At 38.9% G+C, this 22,737-nt stretch overlaps 1 protein-coding gene across 5 annotated transcripts in view; it reads right to left on the bottom strand.

The window, feature by feature from the left end:
* Window positions 1–5,941: 5,941 nt before the first annotated feature.
* CD44 (CD44 molecule (IN blood group)) overlaps window positions 5,942–22,737 on the bottom strand; it is a 57,911-nt gene continuing 41,115 nt past the window's right edge. For 2 of the 5 annotated variants that reach the window (XM_065683158.1, XM_065683159.1), the window contains 3 exons: window positions 12,123–12,245; window positions 10,569–10,647; window positions 5,942–8,799 (listed from right to left, as the gene is read on the bottom strand). In XM_065683158.1, the coding sequence (XP_065539230.1) occupies window positions 8,583–8,799; window positions 10,569–10,647; window positions 12,123–12,245 (419 nt within the window). In that variant the 3' untranslated portion in view covers window positions 5,942–8,582. Of the gene's footprint in view, window positions 8,800–10,568; window positions 10,648–12,122; window positions 12,246–16,456; window positions 16,643–17,477; window positions 17,739–19,494; window positions 19,681–20,483; window positions 20,646–22,386; window positions 22,561–22,737 lie in introns of all 5 variants that reach the window. The other 3 variants (XM_065683155.1, XM_065683156.1, XM_065683157.1) reach the window with 3 other exon arrangements.

Below are 22,737 nucleotides of genomic sequence, written 5' to 3'. Positions count from 1 at the left end.
CTACATTTCTTGGCAATGAAGTCTAGAGAAGTGGGAAGAGATGTTAGAAGAGTAGGATGATACAATGCCATGGCTGCTGTTGCTTTAGAAACTTACTTCCCTACCCTGGATGCTAAAAAAATAAATCTCATAGACTTTCAAAAAAATAAAAAATAAAAAATAAAACCTGTAGCTGAACCCCTGGAGCACTTTGTAGAGAAATCAGCTCATTTAATACATGCATTTAGAGTTGCTCATGGAGTGAACCATGGTCCACAGCACTGGCAGTTTGTAAGTGTGGAGAGGAAGCTCTGACATTAATGCTCAGACGGAAATAGCATATCTACCGTTGTGTGATCAAGACATAACTGAAACCCAGGCTGTGAGGTTTAACAGTCTGCACAGCCCTGGGCTTAGTTCTTACTAACCTAACCAAAGCCAGCATCCACTTCAGTAGTTTCCAAAGAAAATGCAGGCGCGGCAGGAAGTGGCTTTGGCAGCGCTTCAGCTGGCGATCTGCCCTCTGAGTCAGTAAGAGACCAAGTCCTAGGAAGAACTTTGGGCTAAAGATAAATCTGAGGCCCCGGCTATCTGTTGTCATTTCTGTGCCATGCTGCTGCTTTCTGCCAGAGGCAGAAACATCCTCATCTGGCCTCATCAACAAGCATTGCTGATAAATGCACGCTGCTGGCGTAAAATTCCCCTATGAAGTTCGTTGCGCTCAGGATTCCACATCACTCGTGTTTTACATTCAAATTCCCTCCTTAAAAGGTGGTTATTCTTTTGGTACACGTAATGTCAAAAAGTTCGAAATGAAAGGCTCAACGCTGTGACTTATGTTTGTTTCTTTTTTAAATCAATATTTCTGCAATGACCTAAGAAAAACCCCAATCCACTCAGAAGCCAATTCTGCAGTTATATGATGTTGTCCCTTTTGGAAATACAAACACCAAAGACTGATTCTCTAAACTCTTGCAAGTCCCTTGTATGTCCCTCTTTTAACATGTCCCCAGCCTTAGGAAAAAAGACAATTTCAGGAGTGTCTTTGTATCTGGAGTGCATCCCTCCCTACAGGAAAGCATAGAATCACAAATGGTTTGGGTTGGAAGGGACCTTAAGGCTCACCCAATTCCAAACCCCTGCCACAGGCAGGGACACCCTCTACTATACCACGTTGCTGTAAGCCCCGTCTAACCTGGCAATCTTATAGCATCTGCTATAAGGTTCAACAAACAACACTGAGTCATGAATCACTGACCCATCTTAAAAGGTATTTCTATACCCCTTCTCAGGCATGAAAGCAAAACCAAGAGGACACTTCAGGGCTGCTAAACCTTAGACAGTCTTCTCCTTTGTATTAGATAGTAAACATAAACAGGACAAGGACATGAAAGAAACAGGTGGCCCCAACTTACAATGCTTTAGAAGGAAAACAACATTAAAAATGACACCCAGTTTTTTGCAGCAAGTCCTTACACTGTCTGCTATCTCGCATGGGTAGCGCGCAACATAAGTGCTGTTCTGCTGCAGCAGGCACAGGAAGGAAATAAGATTGCATGCAAGATCAGTTCTTGTGGTCGTGGCAGTTAGCAAGGCGGACAGGTTCTGTGGCAATAAGCAAAATGTGTCTGCGTAGACAGATAAATTACAAACCCACTGCATCTCACAGTGATGGGATCCAGAGGAGCGAGCCCACACGCTGTGTGTGGCGCCTCTGTAGTACAAGGACTACTAGGGTCTGTCTTTCACAATGTAATGCTATTCACTGTCACTTGTGACTGAACTAAAAATATGTTTGCCATGCTGCTTCGTCAGACTGATCTACCTCTGTTTAGGTGTTTTTTTAAGGGGGTACCCAAAGGTGCACCATGATTCCATCACAAGAGGTGTCTTGTGAAATGCTGACGTGGAGACACGCAAGTGAGAAAGACAGCTGACTCCCAACTCTGTGAAGGGGAAAGAAGAGGAGCTGGGTTAGGAAACTCACTCAAAAGTTATCCCACTTTCACCCAAGTTACCAGTATTACCTAAATTCAAGTGAGGATCAGGTAGGCTTATTTAGCTTACTTTTCAACAAAGTTTTTTGAAGGCACTACTCCATACGAGTGAAGATTGCTCTAGAAAAGGCTCTCTGAGGAGGACCCACACCTTTGCAGTTAATCAGCAGCAGGCTGACACTCTGGCCCATCTCTGCACCTGGCTTCTCCCATTTTTGACTGGGATGTAGGCTTTAGACCTGTTCTCTGCGTACGGGTGAGCCTTGAACAAAGGGTAGGTTTGGTTTTTACGTCCCTTGCTAACAAGCAAGCATCCTTACCTAGAGTTCATTTCAGACTTTCTCTTGGTGAATGAAAGAAACATTAACAAGAAAATGAACCACAAGGGAGCTTCAGGGAAGTACCCAGTAACTATAAACTTGTATCCACTGGTGAGTCTAATGACCTACTGCTGCAAAACAAAACATCCTTATTTGACTGGATGACTGTAAAACCATTTTACAGTAAAACAAACCCCACGTACTGGCGCACTAGGGTACAGCTAGACAGGCAGCATTTAGACATACATTGCCAGTGCCTAAACAAAGCCAAAACAGTGGATCATTTGTAGATCCAAAAAGTGAAATGAACCCAACATACTTTTTTGCGGTGAGGCTTGTATCATTGACGGCTGTAGTCCAGAGAACCTGCCTGAGGACTTTTCTCTCCCTTGCTGTGCTGTTCTCAGATGAGATCACTCTGCCTTGGATACAGGGCTCAGCTCAGCTTAGAAAATTGATCTTACAGGCTCAGGCTGAAAGATGCTGAAAGCGATCGCTTTGAGCTGGCTCCGGTGAGGGTGCTGCCAGCAATCTGCAGCAGCAGCAGCCCTGAAACAGATGCTTGTTATAAAAAAAAATAAGCTGATAAAAAGTGATGAATAGAAACTCACACTTAACACCCAATCTCTGCAGAACATACCCAGTTTGTTACTGTCTGCTCTGGGTAAAATGAAAGCGTGGGGTCCCGACTCTTGTGATGAAATGTGGTCCCTGAAAATGATCTAAACTTTTTTATCCCCAGGTTAACCCAGGGGAAAAAAAAACAAACAAAAAAAAGTGCCTTTTCAGTACATGGTGCCAAAAGCCGCTGACTGCAAGTAAATTTAGATTTAAAGCTAAAATTCCGCTGTAACCATACCATTTATACACTGCAACACGGAACTAGCATATGGGTGCTAAAGCTGTCGCCACACTAACACGATTGCCTGAGGAAAGGCTTTCAGTTACAAAACTTACAGCTTCTGGTAAAGAGGTGGAATATGACTTGTTGCATCCTCCACTGTCCTGGGTTGCCCTGAGAGTCTGAAGGACTTCAGGACCAAACTTAGCAGACCTGGAACCTGTTTGATGTACAGAGCTTCCACTGCCTATGAGCCATATGCTGATTTCCCACTGCCAGCCTACACAGACCTAACTTCAGCTGTGCCTTTGGCATCACTTACAAGGCAGCCAACTGAGACTTTTCCCTAATATTACAAAAAATGCTTGGGGGTTTTCCAATAGATGCACTTAAATTTATGCCAGATTCTATTTGACTTGACAAATCCTGTTTTACCGTAAATTTACAGATATTTTTTGCCAACAGGAAATTAATTTCCTGTAAGGATTTCATTTTAGTATAAAGGGCAGGTTATAACATGAACTGTGCATGGTGGATCTTCCCCCCCAAAAAAGTAGTTTTGCACAGTTAGATCTCCTGTTTGGGATATTTAAACTAGCTTAAGCTATGCCTACTTCTGAAAACAAAAATGGCCATCTTCTCATTTGTGGACTTGTTTTGATCCAAAGATGATACTTTTTTTCTTTTTTTCTCCTCAAGGACAACACCAAACTAATGACATTCACACCAGCGTTCAATGCACAAATTTGTCTGGTAGAGAATATATGAAAATGGATTTCATCCATCCACTTGTTCATCCAAATTCCTCTTTTTCTGTTGAGTAAGAAGGTTTAATAAAATGTTTGATGCTCCTTGAAGCTGTCACTCAGGCAAAACCTTTCTAATGCTTGCTGGAAGCATGCAGACAAAATTGAAAGAAGGATGTGTGTAAAGCACACATAAAGCTTCCACAGCCTCTGCTTTACTTGCACTCTAACAAAAATCAGCTCCTCTGAGGTCAGGAAAGGTTCCTTGATGATGGGTTCATTTCTTCAATTCAAACTTTGCAAAAACACTTTGCAGCCACACGTTTGACCTATGTGAAGATCCATGTCAGCCTGGTCTTTAAAAACAGGAAGATGAGCAAGAAGATAAATGTTCTTGAAACCTTGATGTTGCTAACCTTACTCCAAATGGGTGAGATGAGGAAGACAAAAAGTACAGTGTGCTGTACAAAAGACACTGTTACTTATCTTTGCTAGATTTGCTCTTTGCCTCTCATTTCTCATTGTCACAGCTGCTTGCTCCCAGCATGGTGTTGGTGGATGCCACATGCAGCACAGCACAGTAATAATGAGATATAAGCTACCAGGGGAGAATGGTTCAAAATAAGTTCAAAAACGAGGTGGGGAATGTAGAGATAGGGGAATGTAGACTTGGAGGTGGGGGAGTTCACAGGAAAAGGCCAGTTCTTTTTTCCTTCTCAGAGCTGTGAATCTTTCAAGTACCGAAGTCCTGGGGGTGTTGAAGGGACTTTCCCAGTAATAGCACAGAAATTTCACTCTCCCTTTACTTGTTCTCCCAGCATCTCTGTCCTCCCTCTGCCCCCAGTCCCCCAGAGCTCCCACCTCCAAAACACCTTTGCACAATTCTTGTCCCCCAGAAGGAACAAGAGTTTTCACAGAATCGCAGGATCACAGAACAGCTTGAGTTGGAAGGCACCTTCAAGCTCATCCAGTTTCAACCCGCCTGCCACGAGCAGTGACACCTTCCACTAGACCAGGTTGCTCCAAGCCCTGTCCAGCCTGGCCTTGAGCACTGCCAGGGATGGGGCAGCCACAGCTTCTTTGGGCAACCTCTGCCAGGGCCTCACCACCCACAGGAGGAGCAATTTCTTCCTATATGTAATCTAAATGTCCCCTTTGTCACCACTCCCACACAGCTGAAACTGCACCCCAAGGAACGGCCCAGCACTGTGCTTTTCCTGCCCACCTTTTTGTCCTTTTCTGCTCTATGGAGGAAAACTAGTCAGCACCTGCGTTTATCCAATGGGTTTGTATTTGACTAATGAAATCTCTTGCAACCAGGGAAGTCAGAACCTGGAATTGTTTAATAAGGCTAAGAAATAACTATTGGCTAGTGGCCTAATATAGCATAAAATAAACAAATTAACTACCTGTTTACAAAATATTCTGGTGTCTGTGTATGCTGTGGCAGGACACAGTTGTCAGAGGATTTAATTTCTTCTCAACTTCCATGGAAAATGTAATTAGGACCAGCCCTAACCAGAATGATTTACTGACCTCTGTACCTGCCAAGCACTGTTTCTATGTTCTAAAGAGACACTTGGTAATTGACTCCTAATAATATTCTGGGCAACTAGCTTCAAACTACGTAAAACAGACGTTGCTGTAGTTGACAAAGGACACATAAAGTCATTCTTCCTATCCATCCCTATCCCATGAAAAACATTGTGCAGAAATATATGTTGTGGAACTTGTGTTGTAGAAAGGGTTTAAAACAACCACACAGGTAGACATGACAGCTGCATGTCCTTTCTTTGCTTTAATCAAACATTCCTTGTAAGATCATCAAGAAAATGCAGGTGAAAAACACACCCTGGGTTGTTAGATGAAAATATTACATTCTCATAAAACATACAATCCCGCTTTTAATTCTGCTTACTGCTTTAGACAGTATTTCCATGAAAGGTGGTCTGGATTATATTTGTTCAAAACTGTTCAAGGCAAAGGAATAACACAAGTTGATCACAGTGTCTGTTCTGGGTCCGGCCTGGTCTCTCCCACTAATAATGCCAGTCTTACTTTTTACCTTCAATGTGGAATCAAGTTTATTTTTGGAAGCTTATTTTACAGTTCAATGTGGTTTTAGCAATACTATTTCTAGTTACAATTTAGAGAAGACATTTTCTTTCATTCTGATTAATCTGTTAAATAAATATGCAAATATATCAAGTGCTCTCTATAAAAAAACCATACACACAACAAACAACCCCTCAAATAATAAAACCAAGATTAATAAAAATATGTACTATTTTACACATCTAGTTTCGAAACTATAATGAAAGATTTACACATGAATCAGATGATAATCTAAAAAGAATCAGCATATATAGAATAATGGCATTGCCTCTGTAAAGACAACTTGAGCATCTCCTATTTAAAAATATAAAAAGAAGCCAACCAGTGTTGTCTGTGTATTTATAGCCACTGAACGTTAGATAAATTAGAAAAGAGTTTGTGGATTTCACCATTAAACATCTGAACAGGGAGACAAAATACATGCCACATATTTCTTTTTTCTTTTATAAAGAAATAAATAGCCTTCAAGACGATGAAATATTTCTTTTTGATTGAGACCTATATTCAATTAGGATTTAAAGAAAAGAATAGTTCTTATTCTGGATCTCCATACTTAATAAAATGAGTACCTAACACCAGTTTAAACATAGCCTTCAACAGATCATTTTGACTTACAATGACAAATAGAAAAGCTTCCTTAAAAACATTTCAGGAAATAAACAAAAAATCAATGCACAGAGTCAACAAACTTCCCACTACACAGTTCAGTATGAAAATACATGAAAGGACTGAGTAGTTTTACAGTGGACCACAAGTACTGATGTAAAATCACATTGACCCCAAAAGCTTGGACCACGAGCTGTGTGACTGTACATAGGGGAAACATGTTGACCTACATGAAGTCCAAAACCATCCTATGTGTACTTTAAAATCACACCTCATCTTGGGATGTTTGCTCAGGCATAAACTGCCCCTGAGATCTGCCTGCAGATACTAAGGCACCGAGCAACTCAATGAAACACATGGGAAACTGCTGGAGGGATGCGAGTGAGGAATATGATCAACAATCTTGTGCTTTACTTTATAGTAAAGATCAGTGCTAGCTAATGCTAGTATTTAGCCAGCTGAATACTTGTCTTCTAAATTGCTTTAGACAGAGAACATAAAATAACATGCCTTAGCAGAACATTTTCAAAGACAGGTGCTGTGGTCACGGAACAGGAACATCTGACCAGCCCTGCTACAACTGACACAGACCACTGGTTGCAATTACCGTAGACGGTTTTTACTTGCATTTTCTAGAGGCAACCCTATTAGAAGTTATCATTCCCCCTCTGTTCCAATACACTTTCTTAAAAATGGTACTTGTTTTATTCTTATTTACTGGCAGTAAATAATTTTCTTTCTGACAACTCAGACAAATATAATGCACAGCATCATAGCTTAATACAAATACTTTACATAACAGACACATAAGGACAAACAAAAGCATATAACAATGCAGCTGCAGTTACTTTAGTATATTACATGGCTAGGAGAGTTTCCTTTTCTTTTCTTGATGTTTTCTGTTGAATTTTGAACTTCTGGTACCAATGAGCAAGTAATGTTTCTTTTGGTATTTTTAGAATGTAAAGAGAAACCATGAATGAAATAGAATTCAGACAAACTGAGCAGGATCATAAAAAGGCAACTTTTAAAATCCCAGCAAACTGGTGTAACATAATAGTTACAGGGGTAACAAGTTTTACAAGGCTCAGCATCTCCTAAGTAAAACAGCAGAAGAAGATGGAGACCTATTCTTCAGGAATAAAATACTGTCATCTTCCCTAACGATCTCCAATAGCTTGATTTGTGCATGTGTGATAGAGCTGGGGTCATTCTGTTTTATTCATTATCCTGACAGACTCATTGAAAACACGCACAAATTGTGACCAATGAAGGAGGGAGGAAGAAGATCAATGAATCCTTGAAAAACTCAAGGATAACTGTATAGATTGTTAGGATAATAAAACACAAAAGTTTATTATGTATTCTCTCATGTTTTCATCTGTGTATTCTACCTCCCAAGAACACTTGCTCTATGGCCATAGACATTTAAAAAAAGAGGTAAATAGATTCTGTCCGTCTGGGTTTCCCTCATTGCCGACCAAGCCATAAATCATCATAAAATGTCACTTTTTGTTTATACTCTGAATGCGCCCACTGCTCTTCCTGACTGGAAGGCATTTCTGAAGGATTCCTAGGGTTTAGACATCGTATAGAAGGACTTTTTGGTTTAAACTTGATTTTTGCTGTCAACATTTGTTCTTAACTTACTCTTGTACCATGGCAAGTTTAGCACCTTTAAATGCCTGTAAGATAGAGTGACTGGACACTTCTGTACCTCTGCACAGTGAAGACGCTCCATCTGGGGAACAATGACAAATTCTGTTCAGGAACTGGGAACTGAAAAATCCTGTGGGCTTTTTTCAGGAAGCAAATGTAAATTTTTTAACTCAGGCAATTTTAAAGTGATTAAAAATGAATAAAACTTAATTATGTTCAAAACACATCAGTAGCACAGTGTATCTCTGAATTCCTGTCCAAGTTCCATGTGATCAGTTGTGATTTCCCCAGCTCTGATCTACTCTGCAACTTGGTACCATTACACACCACTCTTCATGTCAAGCTCCTGGTGATTTTGTGTTTCATTAACCGTCAGGAATTCGTCACATGCTCCTGTTCGGTCATTTGACTGCTCTTTATGAACCAAGTGCACCATTTCTTGTGATTTGCTGGCATCTCCATTTAATCCACTTGTCTTCCTGTCCTCCACTGCCCCTTTACCGTTGTTAATCACCAGCTTTTTCTTCTGCCCACATCTAGAAAGAAATAAAAAGAAGTACTCTAAATGGAGACTAACAGAAATAAGTTAAAAAATGAAAGTCAGTATTTATGAGAAGATGTTTGGAAACGAAACCTGTGTCTGCCAGTGTGGACTGAACACAATACGAAGTGTGAAGTTCCTCCATATTGCATGTTTCATTTTTGAAAGCATCCACCATGATACGCAAAAAATTTGGCAGGAGCTAACTTATTTGATTTGTATTTACCATTACTACAGATAGGAATAACATTCATTACTGGCAGTTAGAAAAGATTTTCTATACTTTAGACATATCCACATTTACGAACTTCGTCTATACCCCACTATAAGAATGAGCCACGGGGTCATTCCAAATCTAGACTTTGGACCACACCTTTGAAAATGCTCACGTTCTTGAGATAGCAGTAAATTTGGATTAAGCTCTCACTATACAAGGTAGCTTTTCCCTTCTTTGTGCTAGCATGTCAGGCCTGGAAGCTTGCCAACAGCAAGGAAATACAGATACTACTCTTGCTGCTATCAACAGCGTAGTTTCTTATGAAGTTAAGGTAAGAAATTACTACTGCACTTTTAAACTTACACTTGCTACAGAGCTGCCCAATAAACTTGGTATGTAGCTTTGAATGAACACACGCACTGCACTCACGTGTTTTGGATTAGTTGGCATTCACATGCAGTACACTGATGGTGCAGTAACTACCTGTCTATGAATTCGAAATGTATTAGCAGAGAATATATGGAAAGGATTCTTGACCTGCTCATGTTAGCATTTGGGTCCTACTGGCAGGGACTGCCTGGGCTGCTCCCTCACCACAATGGCAGTGATTTATTCTAGCACCCACGTCATGCTTTGGAGGACTTTGACACTGTTAAAGAAGCATGAACACGTACTTTCCTGCAACGAGCAGATTAGGAATAAATTTGCTCACTGCTTCCTGAGCAAATACCTCCGCATATTATGCAGTACATAATACACATAATATACAATAGTTCAAATTCAGCATTCAAGTAGAAAACAGATACACTGTTAAAGGGTTCAACTTTAACATTCAAGCTGCAAAAACACCTGTTCAGGACAATTGAGAAGTAACCTCAGAACAGCCCCCAGAGAAGAGTGAGTGAAGAACATTAGAGCTTATCCTTCAGAGTATTTTCAAACTTCATGGCTAACTTTGCACAGGTCATTGTAACTTTCTATTCCTCAGCTTTTTCGTCTGCAAAGTGAAATAAATCTGTAAAGCTATTGAATGCTCTGCTTTATATCTCTGTGACTGCCAGCTGTGATACTGCCTTTTGCTTGGAAGGAACGATTTAATGCTGTGACAGCTATTGTCTAATGCAGCCCTTCATGTTGTACATAGACAACATTGTTAATGGTGGAGGATTATACTCAGCTCATCCTGTGGTTGCTATGTCTGTCTCACATAGTTATCACTCTCAGTGGATGGGATTTTCCTATTACTAAGTAATAACTAGAGAATCATTAATTATCTGTGATCTATATACAGTTAGTTTCCATCTACAAGCAAAGACCAAGTGTTTTACACAGGTACTGACTTTGTGTGGTTCCACCTAAGTGTGAAGGATGATGTGTGACTTGTGTGATCCACAGTGGCCTGGGCCCTCACACCCTAAGTCACAGAGCTTTGAAGAAGAAGCTGTTTCCTGTGTTATGCTACTCAGCTCTTTTGTGAAAGTTTGAAGCCTCTCAATGAAGGAAACAGCAAGACAGTGTGTTCTGAAAAAGTAAAGGGGCTACCTTACCTTCTCCGACTGTTGACAGCAATGCACACCGCAAGAATCAATGCAAGTGCCACAAGGGAAGCAACTACGATCAGCCATTCTGTGGACAGAGTTGAGGGAGGGAAGGAGAGTGTGTTAGCATGCCATGCAGTTTTGCCATTTTGCAGAACAGCAAGAACTACCCATGGCAAGAACTGCTTATGGCACGGGGTTTGATATAGATAATCTTTAAGGTCCCTTCCGACCCAAACCATTCTGTGATTCTATAACAAGCTTTTTTTATGTTCTTTAAACTTCAGCCTTTTTCCCTAGCTTGCATGAACATTTGTGTATTTTACAAACTGCTTCTGTGCAAATCCAATATATTTTCATCATTCAGCTATGATGCCAATTCAGAAGATACACCCCATCACTATTAACACCTGTAAGTACTATACTTCAGTGGGCATAGGTGAAAATAAGCCGTATCACTGATTTACACCAAGAGCAAAAGAAAAGGTTTAGCAATGATATACCTTCAATCCCAGGCACAAGAGCAGGACGACTTTCGTGTAGTGAAAGGCTCTTTTCTCTTACCCCCTCCTCACCCACCCCATTAATTCCCCCCCCCCCCCAAATAAAATCTTACTTAAAGGGGTATTTATGAGGTAAATTCTAGAAGAAAAAAAATATTATTATATATAAAAATATTTCTAAATACAAAATTGGGAGGGAAGCTGAGAGATCATATCAGCTACATTTAACTGCAGTGAAACAGGGTCAGTAAGAAGTAAAGCAGATTTCATTTTTAGTAAAGGAGATTTCACCACCTCTGCTGTAGCCTGCTCTTTTTGCTGTACTACAATTATAGAGATTGCCTCCTAAAAGCTGCTTTGTTTGGTTGAAATGAATCTCCATTGTTCAAACAAGTCTCCTGCATTTCATTTGAAGCAAATTACTACTTCTATTTAGCTAATTATGATTACTCCATAGTGAAAAACTGACAACCATTCTTTTTGTAGCATACTCTTCTCAAATCTCCTTTCAATTTTCACTGAAAATGATGAGTTCTTCCAAAGGAGCTTCAAGGGTTGCCTTTCCAAAATTTTCTTTGTGATCTTCTTAAGGTTTTGGGTGCTTTTCTTAAATATGTGATTAATGTAATGCCTTGAACTGAACACAGAGCTTCAGCTCTGGAAATTTTAGGCTTAAGTAGAGTGGGATAATTACTTTCTCTGTTTTAAAAATTACTGTTAATATGTTCCAGAATATATTTGCATTCTTTTGCAATTGTATCATGGTGTTGGCTTCTTTGCATATATCTTTACTGAATTTAGCCTGATTTCATCTCAATTTATAAAGTTTATTTGGATCTTAATCCCATTCTCCAAATGCTTGATTCCTCTCATCTTGTATTGCTGGAAAATTATATGAATTACAATATGCTCCATTTTTCAGACTACTAGTGAGAATGCTGAATATCACGTGACTGAGAATAAAGCCTGAACTGTAATTGACCTACATATTCATCTCCTACTTCAGTTCATATTAATATAATTCTGTAAACTATTAAAACATATGACTTCAAAAACCTACCTGGTACCTGGGCCGACCTTGGTTTTGGAGCTATTTTTGCTGTTGTAGTCTCTGCAGTGAAAGTAGTGGATTCATAATGTCCCTTGTGTGGTCCTTGATTACCATATATACTGGGGGTAGATCCTAAAGAATGAGACCATCCATTAGGCCAAACATGCTTAGTGAATATCTAACAGCGAAGGACAAAAACTATGACTTTCACAATTAAAAATAGATATTCTAGAAAGTTCATGCTGAGGCAATTAAAAGGTATTTATCCCGAAAACTATTACATACATTATAATCATCATAATCATCTGAAATAAGGCTAGTTTCAGTATTTTGAATAACAAAACTCATGGGTTTTCCATCCTGTCTCTCTCATATGTATCCATTTTGATTATGCCATACTTTCATGAACCAAAATGTAATTACAATTGCCTGGAAATGTTCTGAAGAAAATGTAAAGGCGTGAATATTGGCAACTTTTTGAAGAGGCTTTTGTCATAGAAGTCAAATATCTTGCCTGTTCTATGGGAAAAAGAGTGAGAACAGAAGAGAGACAGAAAAAGAACTCTACTTTTTTATTTAAACCTAAAATGACCACTATGGAGAAATTTTTCAACTTTGGATTTTATTCCTACACAGGATAAAACAATATCATAAAATAGAAGGTCAGTTCTCTGAATGGGTTTAAGTTTGACAGCTACATAGAGAGTGGGACCTTAAAAATTTAAACTATTTTTTCTAATAGAAAAAAAATGCTCTCTTTAAAGTTGGATGTGGATCCCCTCATCCTTTTTAATAACTTGTGTAATTTGGTTCTAAGACATTTGAATCAAAATGCATATTTCCAGTCTCAAGCATTTGCTATGCAATTACGTTTCTGGCCCATGCCGTTACTGTATGTCTATCCCAAGTCTAAAATTATGAGCAATTATAGGTATTGTGATTTCATTTGGGACAACTACTTCATTATTGCTACAAAAAAAGATATTACAGATCTCCACCTCTCTGATTTCTTCCAGACTGTAACAGAGCAAATTACACACTTATTCTAATCAGCTGTAAAGTTCTTTTTCTGTAACACATATTGTATTTCTGATCTCATTTCCTAATAGCAGCTGGCAAACACAAAACTGAAAAGTACATTTTTTTTTCCCTGTTAAGTTTAGCCAGTTCGTGAATCTTCCAGATGTTCTCATTATTTTTATTAACAAGAAACTTATTGACTGGCGAGATGTTTTGTGCAATCTCACCACAAAGGACAGAGCATGAATTCAGCGACTAAGGGTCCTGATCTAGTCCCCAGGAAAGCTGACCAAGAAGAACATACTTGTCTATGCCACATCTCAGCAGATTTTGTTTTAAGGTGCTTTATATCACCTTTGGGAAATGACAGAGCTTTTCTACCATAAAGCCCCTTAGAAAGGCGCTCAGCTATTTATTAATAGAAACCTGCTACTTCACCCCTCCCGAGCACTGAAAAGAAGCAGGATTCAGTCATGTCTCCTGCTGTTCTGGCTCCAGGGAGGTGCTTGCAAGTGGAAGGGAGGGATCCTCAAAGGCTTTCTACATTTCATTCTGATGACATACTAGATTTTTTTCTTTTTAACACAATTTTTTTTTTTTTGGTTTCTTCAGTGGGCTGATTTGTTATTCCATGGACACTTGGACAACACATCAGTCATTAGTTTGATGTCAGACCACAGCTTAAACTTTGCTGTAGAGAAAAAGCAAGTGAAAGAAAGTATAATAGCACTTCAAGCCATTCATTTGTTCAGAGAAAGCCCTTAACAATACATCTGCCGATACATTCATGAATCTTTTCCATTCCATTACAGATACATGGGGTAGCATTACAAATGAATGAACCTGGATGAGGGAACTGAGTGTACCCTCAGCAAGTTTGCCGATGGTACTAAACTGGGAGGAGTGGCTGACACACCAGAAGGCCGTGCTGCCATTCAGCGAGACCTGGATAGGCTGGAGAGTTGGGCGGGGAGAAACTTGGTGAAAATCAACAACAGCAAGTGTAGAGTCTTGCATCTGGGGAAGAACAACCCCATGTACCAGTACAGGTTGGGGGGTGACCTGCTGGAAAGTAGTGAAGGGGAAAGGGACCTGGGGGTCCTGGTGGATAGGAGGATGACCATGAGCCAGCAATGTGCCCTTGTGGCCAAGAAGGCCAATGGCATCTTAGGGTGCATTAGAAAGGGAGTGGTTAGTAGGTCAAGAGAGGTTCTCCTCCCCCTCTACTCAGCCTTGGTGAGGCCGCATCTGGAATATTGTGTCCAGTTCTGGGCCCCTCTGTTCAAGAAGGACAGGGAATTGCTTGAAGGAGTCCAGCGCAGAGCCACAAAGATGATTAAGGGAGTGGAACACCTCCCTTATGAGGAGAGGCTGAGGAAGCTGGGTCTCTTTAGCTTGGAGAAGAGGAGACTGAGGGGTGACCTCATCAGTCTTTACAAATATGTAAAGGGTGGGTGACAGGAAGATGGAGCTAGGTTTTTTTCAGTAATGTCCAGTGATAGGACAAGGGGCAATGGGTGTAAACTGGAGCATAGGAAGTTCCACGTTAACATCAGGAAGAACTTCTTTACTGTAAGAGTGACAGAGCACTGGAACAGGTTGCCCAGGGGGGTTGGGGAGTCTCCTACGTTGGAGATACTCAAGGCCCACCTGGACAAGTTCCTGTGGGATGTACTCTAGGTTGCCCTGCTCTTGCAGGGGGGTTGGACTAGATGACCTTTTGAGGTCCCTTCCAACCCTTGGGATTCTGTGATTCTGTGAACCCTTCAGTAAATAAACTCTTTTCTGATGATGGTAGTGTCCAAGTAATTCCCCTGTATTGTGTTTTTTTAAAGCAATGGGAGACATTAAATGAAAAGCAATATGGCCTTATGAGCCTTTGCCAGGACACTGACAGTGTAAAGATTTCACACGGACATGGACTTAGAAAATTATCTTCCAAAGTGTTCTAACAGGTTTTAAGCGCTCAGAATAGAAAGCTAGAAATAATTTTTTCATAGCATATGATGCCAGCAAATAAAATCGAGTCACCTTTTGTTAATTAAGTGAACAGGGCTGCAAAGGACAAGAACTGAGTTTGTTGTAATGGGAAACCATTACTAAAATTAGATTCATCTTTCCAATAACATTCTATCAGATACATGCTTTGCATTTGTATTGCTGTGCCTATGTCAAAGTACTATAACTCAGGCAATTTTGATAGGGTTGGTTTTACTGGGTTTATATAAGATTCTGAAAAAAAAAAGTCAAATTCTATGAATTAACATTAATTAATTAAGAAAAGAATTATCTTAAAAAAAAAAGAATAGAAGTACCTAAGCTTGCTTATGGGCAAAGAATGTGCACAGACCATTGGCCAAAATCTACCCTGAGATCCTTCCACTGACTTTCTTGAATATGCATGAGAATAGTATTTAGATTATTGTGAATGAGAAACAGCATTCTGAAAAAAACTTTCTGTGCAGATGATTATTTGAATGGAAGCTGCATTTGGGAATAAGCCCCTTCATTTCCCATACTTATTAACATGCGACAACACACACAAAGAAAGAAAGATTGTATGTAGTAGAATAGGTAAACACTGTTACTGTTGACAGCACTAACTACGTGAAGAAAATAACCCTTTAAAGAAAAAGGAGTTGTTCCCAAATGTCAGTTACAGCCCATTAACACCACTATGATTATAATTACTGGCAAGATACCAACAGCAAATACACCTAGGGGAAAAAATGAAAAAAAGAAAAAAAGAAAAGGTTTCACAGAGAATTATGTGTTTGGTTTGTTTTTTTTTTTTGGGTACTTGTTCAGTTATTGCAGAGGGAATACAAATAGGGGAAAAAGTGACAGTTAAGTTTAACATAGCTATCGTTTGTGTTCATCAGAAAAGAAAGACGAACTGCTATCACATAAGTATGGAAATGAGGAGAAAATTTACACTTTCTCCCTGTAATAGTTATGTTAACTATTGTTAACTATGTATAACTATATAGTTATGTTAACTATTACAGAATGTTATGTAAATTATTACAGTTATGTTAACAGAGAACTGAATATAAGAAGAAGTTGTATGCAAACCACTATTTTTAGTGTTTTAGCAAATAATCTCAGCTTTGTAAAGAAAGAGATTCCCTTTAATGGCATCTTACAATATGGCTGTAGTGAAAAATGAAAACAAAAAACCCCAAAACACCAAAAACCAAAAAGGAAATGATACAATAACAATTCATGATTATAGTTAGTACACGTTTTTTGAGAATTGCCACTGTCCAAAATAACAACTAAATGACTGATAAATGAAAATGCTTGTAATTTATAGCTCTTACTAGTAGGAAGAGGGGTCTGCAATTCGTTAAGATGATCTTCAATGTCTGGGAAAACTCCAGGTATCCAACTGACATGGGAACCATGTGTGGTGTTTGCTTGTTCATTGTCACTTCCAGGTGGAGACCCAGGTACCAGTGGCTCCTTGGTTGTTTTTTCTTGTTTAGCATCATCCATGGACTGTGTGACTGCCATGATGATGGCATGATCAGCTTTAAAAGTGAGCACTCACAAAACCACCACCCATGTTATTTCCCTTTCCTATACCCCAGTGAGCCAGAAAGCACGTCCATCCTCTTTATTCAAAGCACTGAAGGAGAGAAGACATGAAGACCTCCCCTTCTTCAACAGTCACTGGCTTCTGAGAGATCCTTAAACACCACATACATGCTCACCACATTGGAGGGAGATGTTGACTACACATACAGATTCCAGTGACAGACGGAGAGGGAAGACCTTCAGAAGAAGAGACCACAGCAGCAAAACCTGACCCTGTGACTCAGGAGTGAGCAGCCATACTGCAGCCAGATGTGTGGTCATCTTGCCTGGCAATCCACTGGTGAGCAGGAGAAAGGAATCGAAGGCAGAATTTATGGGACATAATTCTTCTGTGACTGCCTTGCCCTCAACACCAGGACTCCTCAATGATGGTGCTGCTGCTGAGCCACAGGAGCAAGGCATCTGCTTAACCCACCATAGCACCTCCACCACACCAAAGATGGTGCCAAAGCATATCAAGCCTGAACCCACTGATGTGCAAAAAAGAAAGACAGGACTGGGGATCCAGATCACCAAAGTGCAAAGTGAAACATGCTTCAGCAAAAGGCATAAACTACCAAGTGTACCAGCAAGAAGATAATTCTATCAACAGCACAGATCCCACCACAGATTTTTGCACTGCAAGTCCACACCAAGAATGTAGACCCCCAGGATGAGAAAGATAGGGAAAGGAGCCAATTTTAGAAGAAATAATGCCTCATTTCACACCAGGCATGAGAAATGAGTATGAGCCATTATTCTTACTGGTACCCGTCAGAGGAGCATCATCACCAGCTTTGTTCGTACTAGCCGTGGTCCTGTGGAGGACCTCATCCCCAGGGGCATCTGTGGAATGTGTGATGCCTTCGGTGCCCTGTCCAGGTTCATTATCTGAAGGCAGAGGTGAATGAGTTCGGTCTTCATGGTGGGCACCATCAGGAGAGGCAGCAGCTGTTACCGTAATGTGAGGTGCCCAGACTTCTTGGGTTATATCTTCCGGTTTCAGAACACCCATGGAGGCTGTGACTGTTGCAATGATGGCTAAGTTAACTTCAAAGACATTTACAAAACCTCACCTTATGGATTTTTCCCTCTTTTATCTAGCAAGCTCTATTTTTTCTTTGTTAGCCAGTGTAAAATATACTTAAAAAAATACTCCAAATCAACCAAATGAAAACCACCCCAAAACCAAAGAGCAAATAACAAAAAAGCCACAAGTAAACAAGATCATTTATGTATGTCACATTATTTTTGGTTTGCCTCTTCCTTCACTAATACTCTACTGGTCACATTAATATAATAGTTGCTTATTCATTTCTTAAGTTTCAGTGTGGATTAAGCAGATAAAGCAAAAAGCAGAATGCAGCCACTTCGACTATTTGATCTTGAAAATACTGCCATGTTAAAAAATGGGATATTTTAAGTTTAGTTAGACATCTCTCTTTTTCCATGAGATGATCATAAAAATATGTGCTGGTCTGCCAGGAGAACTGAAAATTTATTTAAATAAAAAATTAAGGCACTAAATTATTTAATGAACATCTTTCACACATCATTCTGGCAGTGCTAAGAGTGCGACTGATGCAAAAAAGTAAGCATGTCACAAAAGCATGCTAAGAAGTTGGGATAACTTAACTAAATGCCCTGTCAGAATTTCCAAGAGTTCAAAAATATTAACTGAATAATAAAGGTTAATATTTATTTAAAATTACATCACCAAAAGTTAACATAAATAAGCAAAACCAAAAGATGCATTTCCAAACAGTGGCCTAAAGTGTTAGTTTAAAAATACCTACTAATCACTATTTAGAAGGGAGAAAAAAATGGTATGATTTTCAGAATAAAATGAATATAAGGATTCCTAGCATTACACAGGAATAAGATTCAAATTGATGGAAAATATTTGAATTATTTGCAAAATTGCAGCTGGGTTTTCATATTTACAATCGGTCTGTCAAGTGACATAAAACTTGAAGGACTGAGGAAAACTAAGTGCGAAGCTTTACAGGATCTCTTCCACACTTAGAAAACAGGAGTAGGGAGTAAAGAACTGTATTTCAAACCACACAGCTTTTGTTTTTTATAGCTCTTCAGCAAACCCTAAATGTTGCAAATTAAATAATCCTGATAAAACTGGATTTTGAAGTAGAAAAGGGAAAGCATAGATACTAATTTACCTTTAGATTTTTTTTTTTTAGAAAATGCAAGAAAGATGCAAAAAGTTCCAAAGCACTAAAATGTCATAAAAATCCATTATTAAACAAAAAAGTATTAGAATAAAAAAGCAATATTTTGATTTGGGAAAATTTTAACTGAATAACATGCAAAGCTTGGGAATCAGAGTTAGAACCTTGCTGAACTACGTGCACAAACTGCAGTAAGTTATGTCAGAGTTCAAAGTAATAAGAGAATCTGTGGCAACACCAAGATCAGGAAAAATTAGACATGAAAAACTATTTTTACGTCTATGAATCATTTACAGCACCAGACACTGTCACAAAGCAATTGCTTTCTCAGTATCATGTTCTACTAAAAATAAACCCGAGAAAAGCTGGGGGACATAACAGGGCACCCAGGGGAAAAAAAAAATATCCTTAAGCAAATAGAAATTCTTGTTGAGATGTTCACATGCAACAAAATCATAAAAATAATTGCACTGCAAGTCCACACCAAGAATGTAGACCCCCAGGATGAGAAAGATAGGGAAAGGAGCCAATTTCAGAAGAAATAATGCCTCATTTCACACCAGGCATGAGAAATGAGTATGATCCATTATTCTTACTGGTACCCGTCAGAGGAGCATCATCACCAGCTTTGTTCGTACTAGCCGTGGTCCTGTGGAGGACCTCATCCCCAGGGGCGTCTGTGGGATGCGTGATGCCTTCGGTACCCTGTCCTGGTTCATTATCTGAAGGCAGAGGTGAACGAGTTCGGTCTTCATGGTGGGTACCACCAGGAGAGGCAACAGCTGTGATCAGGGTGATTTAATCAGCTGTGAATTACATGTGTGTACTGATGTGCCCTCCCATTCCCACTAAGTCCTAGTCTCCTGTTCACTTTAAACCACAGCTACCCTTTCCTCACCACAAAACAAGGGAGACCTTCTGTCCTTCCATACATTACTGCTTCTCTCTCAATTTATCTATCAGACATTTTTGTTTGCTATTCTCATGTACTTAAATAATTACCTTAACTCTTATTTCAGGAGTAAGCTGTGTTTCTCATATCATGTTTTTAGAACATTATTTTGATGTCCTAGATGGCATGTTTTATATGAGACTGCATCATGATATTGTGTCATGCCAGTTTTATAAATTATTTGCATAATTCTATGCACCAGAGAGACAAATGTTTCAATAAAACGCATGAAAAGAACACTCTTTCCCTGGATTAATATTCACAAATTAAAAACATTAACCTGTAGATGTACAAATAGGCATAAATATGTGTAGTAAAGAAGGTTGTGTAACACCAAGTAACGTAACGTATGTAACGAGATAGACGTAATTCCAAATTCAACACAGTCATGCTTCGCTAAGGAACAGGAAGTACTGAAAGTGGTGTCCATAACTAAAAATAATAAACATTTTATATAGAGCTAAAATTGAAAGCTTCTATCTCACCACCACCCAAGCAGACCACAGAGAAAATAAATAACTCTATAAATTATATCACTGTCTTAAGTTACTCCTCACTACAAGTTTGTCCAATATCTTTCCATGACAGACCATCTGAGAGAGAAGTTATGAAATATACATGATTGACCAGTACCTGTAGAGGGTGAGTCTTTTTCATTACTATTCTTTCTGGAAGGAATAATTCTATCCTTTACAGCAGCTTGTGTGGTGTAATTCTCTCCCTTGTCCCAACCTGGATACACCATTGGGTCTTCCACTGAGTTGTTCTGTTTGGCCCCATGGTTTGAGGGCATAGCTGTTATGATGATTGTGAAGCAATTATGAACCCAGTACATAAAGATCCATTTCTCATATTATTCTCCTCTTCGGTTCTTGTCTCTATGACAGGCCTTGCTCATATTTCTACTACATTTAATGGCAAAGAGAAGTAAAGCAGATTTGCTTCTCGTTCTAGTTTATGTTTAGAAAAGCTGCCTACTGTCACCAATAAGACTGACTCCTTGAACATAAACTTTTCAGAATCAAGATATCTCATTGTTCTTCAAAAATATCTCCCCAAATCATGCTGTTGGCTTTGTATTGGTTGAATATCAAACCAGAATAAACTGATGAATTAAGAGCAACAAAGGCAGAAATAACTGCAAGAATTTGACTCATCAGTAAGATTTTAATCACAGAATTTGAGTGTATTGATTATATACAATTTTTTACCCTCAGAATTTCACATTTTATTAGCTGCATCATCTCTAGGAAAATAGACGAAGGAGTCTGACAGAGGGGAAGGCTAGCACATGCTGCAGATTTGCAAATGCTGCACATAATAAGACAGCATTCAACTAGAGAATAGTTTATATTGCAGTTATTCTGAAAAAATATTATAATATCCTTATCAACCACTCTATAGCTTTTATTAGACAGTCAAGCAAAAGAGTATCCAAATTGTATAAGTAGCATTACCTTCCTTACCCTCCCAACTCAAAAAACTAAGAAAATTGCCTCAGTATGTCAAAATTTTAATTGTAACTATGTCAAATTATATTGCTATAGTATTTTCATATATCAGTATTACACTGTACTGCATCACCAGATTTTTAAAGGATATTGATGAAACAACTGGGTTTGATACCTTAGAGGAACGTGGACTTAGGGACAGTTAATTCAGTGACCTACGCAGAACTTTTGCTAACAAGATTACATTCAGTTGAGAGAATAAATCCATGTTACACATCATCTCAAATAATATTTATGATATGCTTGTTTTCGGTGACCCGTGTTTGATAATGTGCAAGAGCTGATGCTGACTGTGTTAAATTCACTGTTGGCAGTACTTAGTCACATCAGTCATTAACTAGTAAACTTAGTACACTCACACGAACAGAAACTAATATATATCAATAGCTTCAATCAATAGAAGAGAGAAGCCTCTCTTTTATTCTACACTATGCTTTGTTTTCCCTTCATCACCAGTATCATCTTGTCATAGCTCAAAAGCAGAGTGAGTAGATATTTTAGGTAAGATAAGATTAAATTGAAATAACTCAGCTAAATAATTAATCTCATTTTAGATAAGTTATAGATATAATTGCTGTATTAACAAAAACTGAGCAAAAACCCTCACAGATCCAATAATAACTTGCAAGAAGGGAGTTAACACACCTCCTAAATAAGTGAAAATAGAGCAGGTATTACTCTTTCTCTGTTTAAACATTCACTGTTTCCTACAGATACAATCCTTGTAGATAGCCTGTTAAATCCTTGTGCCTGCATAACACAAGGCAAAACATAAGAGACAGTTACAGAATTAATTTACTATAGGTCTTAACACACAATCCAAGTAGAAGAGAAAGCAAACCTCCAGGAAAAGGTCTGTAGAATAATTAAACAAAAATCCCAAACATCAGAATTGCTCAGGTTTATTCACAGAATCTCCATAAGGCCTCAGAATGCAAAACTGTTAGTAAAAAAAAATAAAAAATCCTAAGCCTAAACCTTTAGTAAGCCCTCATAATTTACTAAAATGTGACCTGTAATATTACCTGTATGTGAAGATTCCTTTTCAATATAATTTTCAACTGTAACGGTAATTTCATATTGCTTAATACTCCCAGTGGTATTTGCAGGGTTTTGTTCTTGACTGATCCATCCAGAATGAGCACTGTGCAATAGTGGATGTTGGGTTGGTCCTTGATGTTTTTCATTTTCACTTGTAACTAGTGTTGATAAGATGATGATTAAATCAGTAATTATCAAAATAGCCAACACCGGTCCTATTATTCTCACTTTCATCCTCTACACAAGAAGGATGCTTCTCTTTTGTATTTAGTCTTTTTCCTTCCAGTATTGCATTCAATGTGAAATAAAAGATGAAAGAAAAGGGAAGTCCTTTG

This window comes from Lathamus discolor, chromosome 6 (genome assembly GCF_037157495.1).
Source record: "Lathamus discolor isolate bLatDis1 chromosome 6, bLatDis1.hap1, whole genome shotgun sequence".
Taxonomy (NCBI): domain Eukaryota; kingdom Metazoa; phylum Chordata; class Aves; order Psittaciformes; family Psittacidae; genus Lathamus; species Lathamus discolor.
Note: the sequence above shows the minus strand (reverse complement) of the source record. Positions and strands in the feature narration are given on the sequence as shown.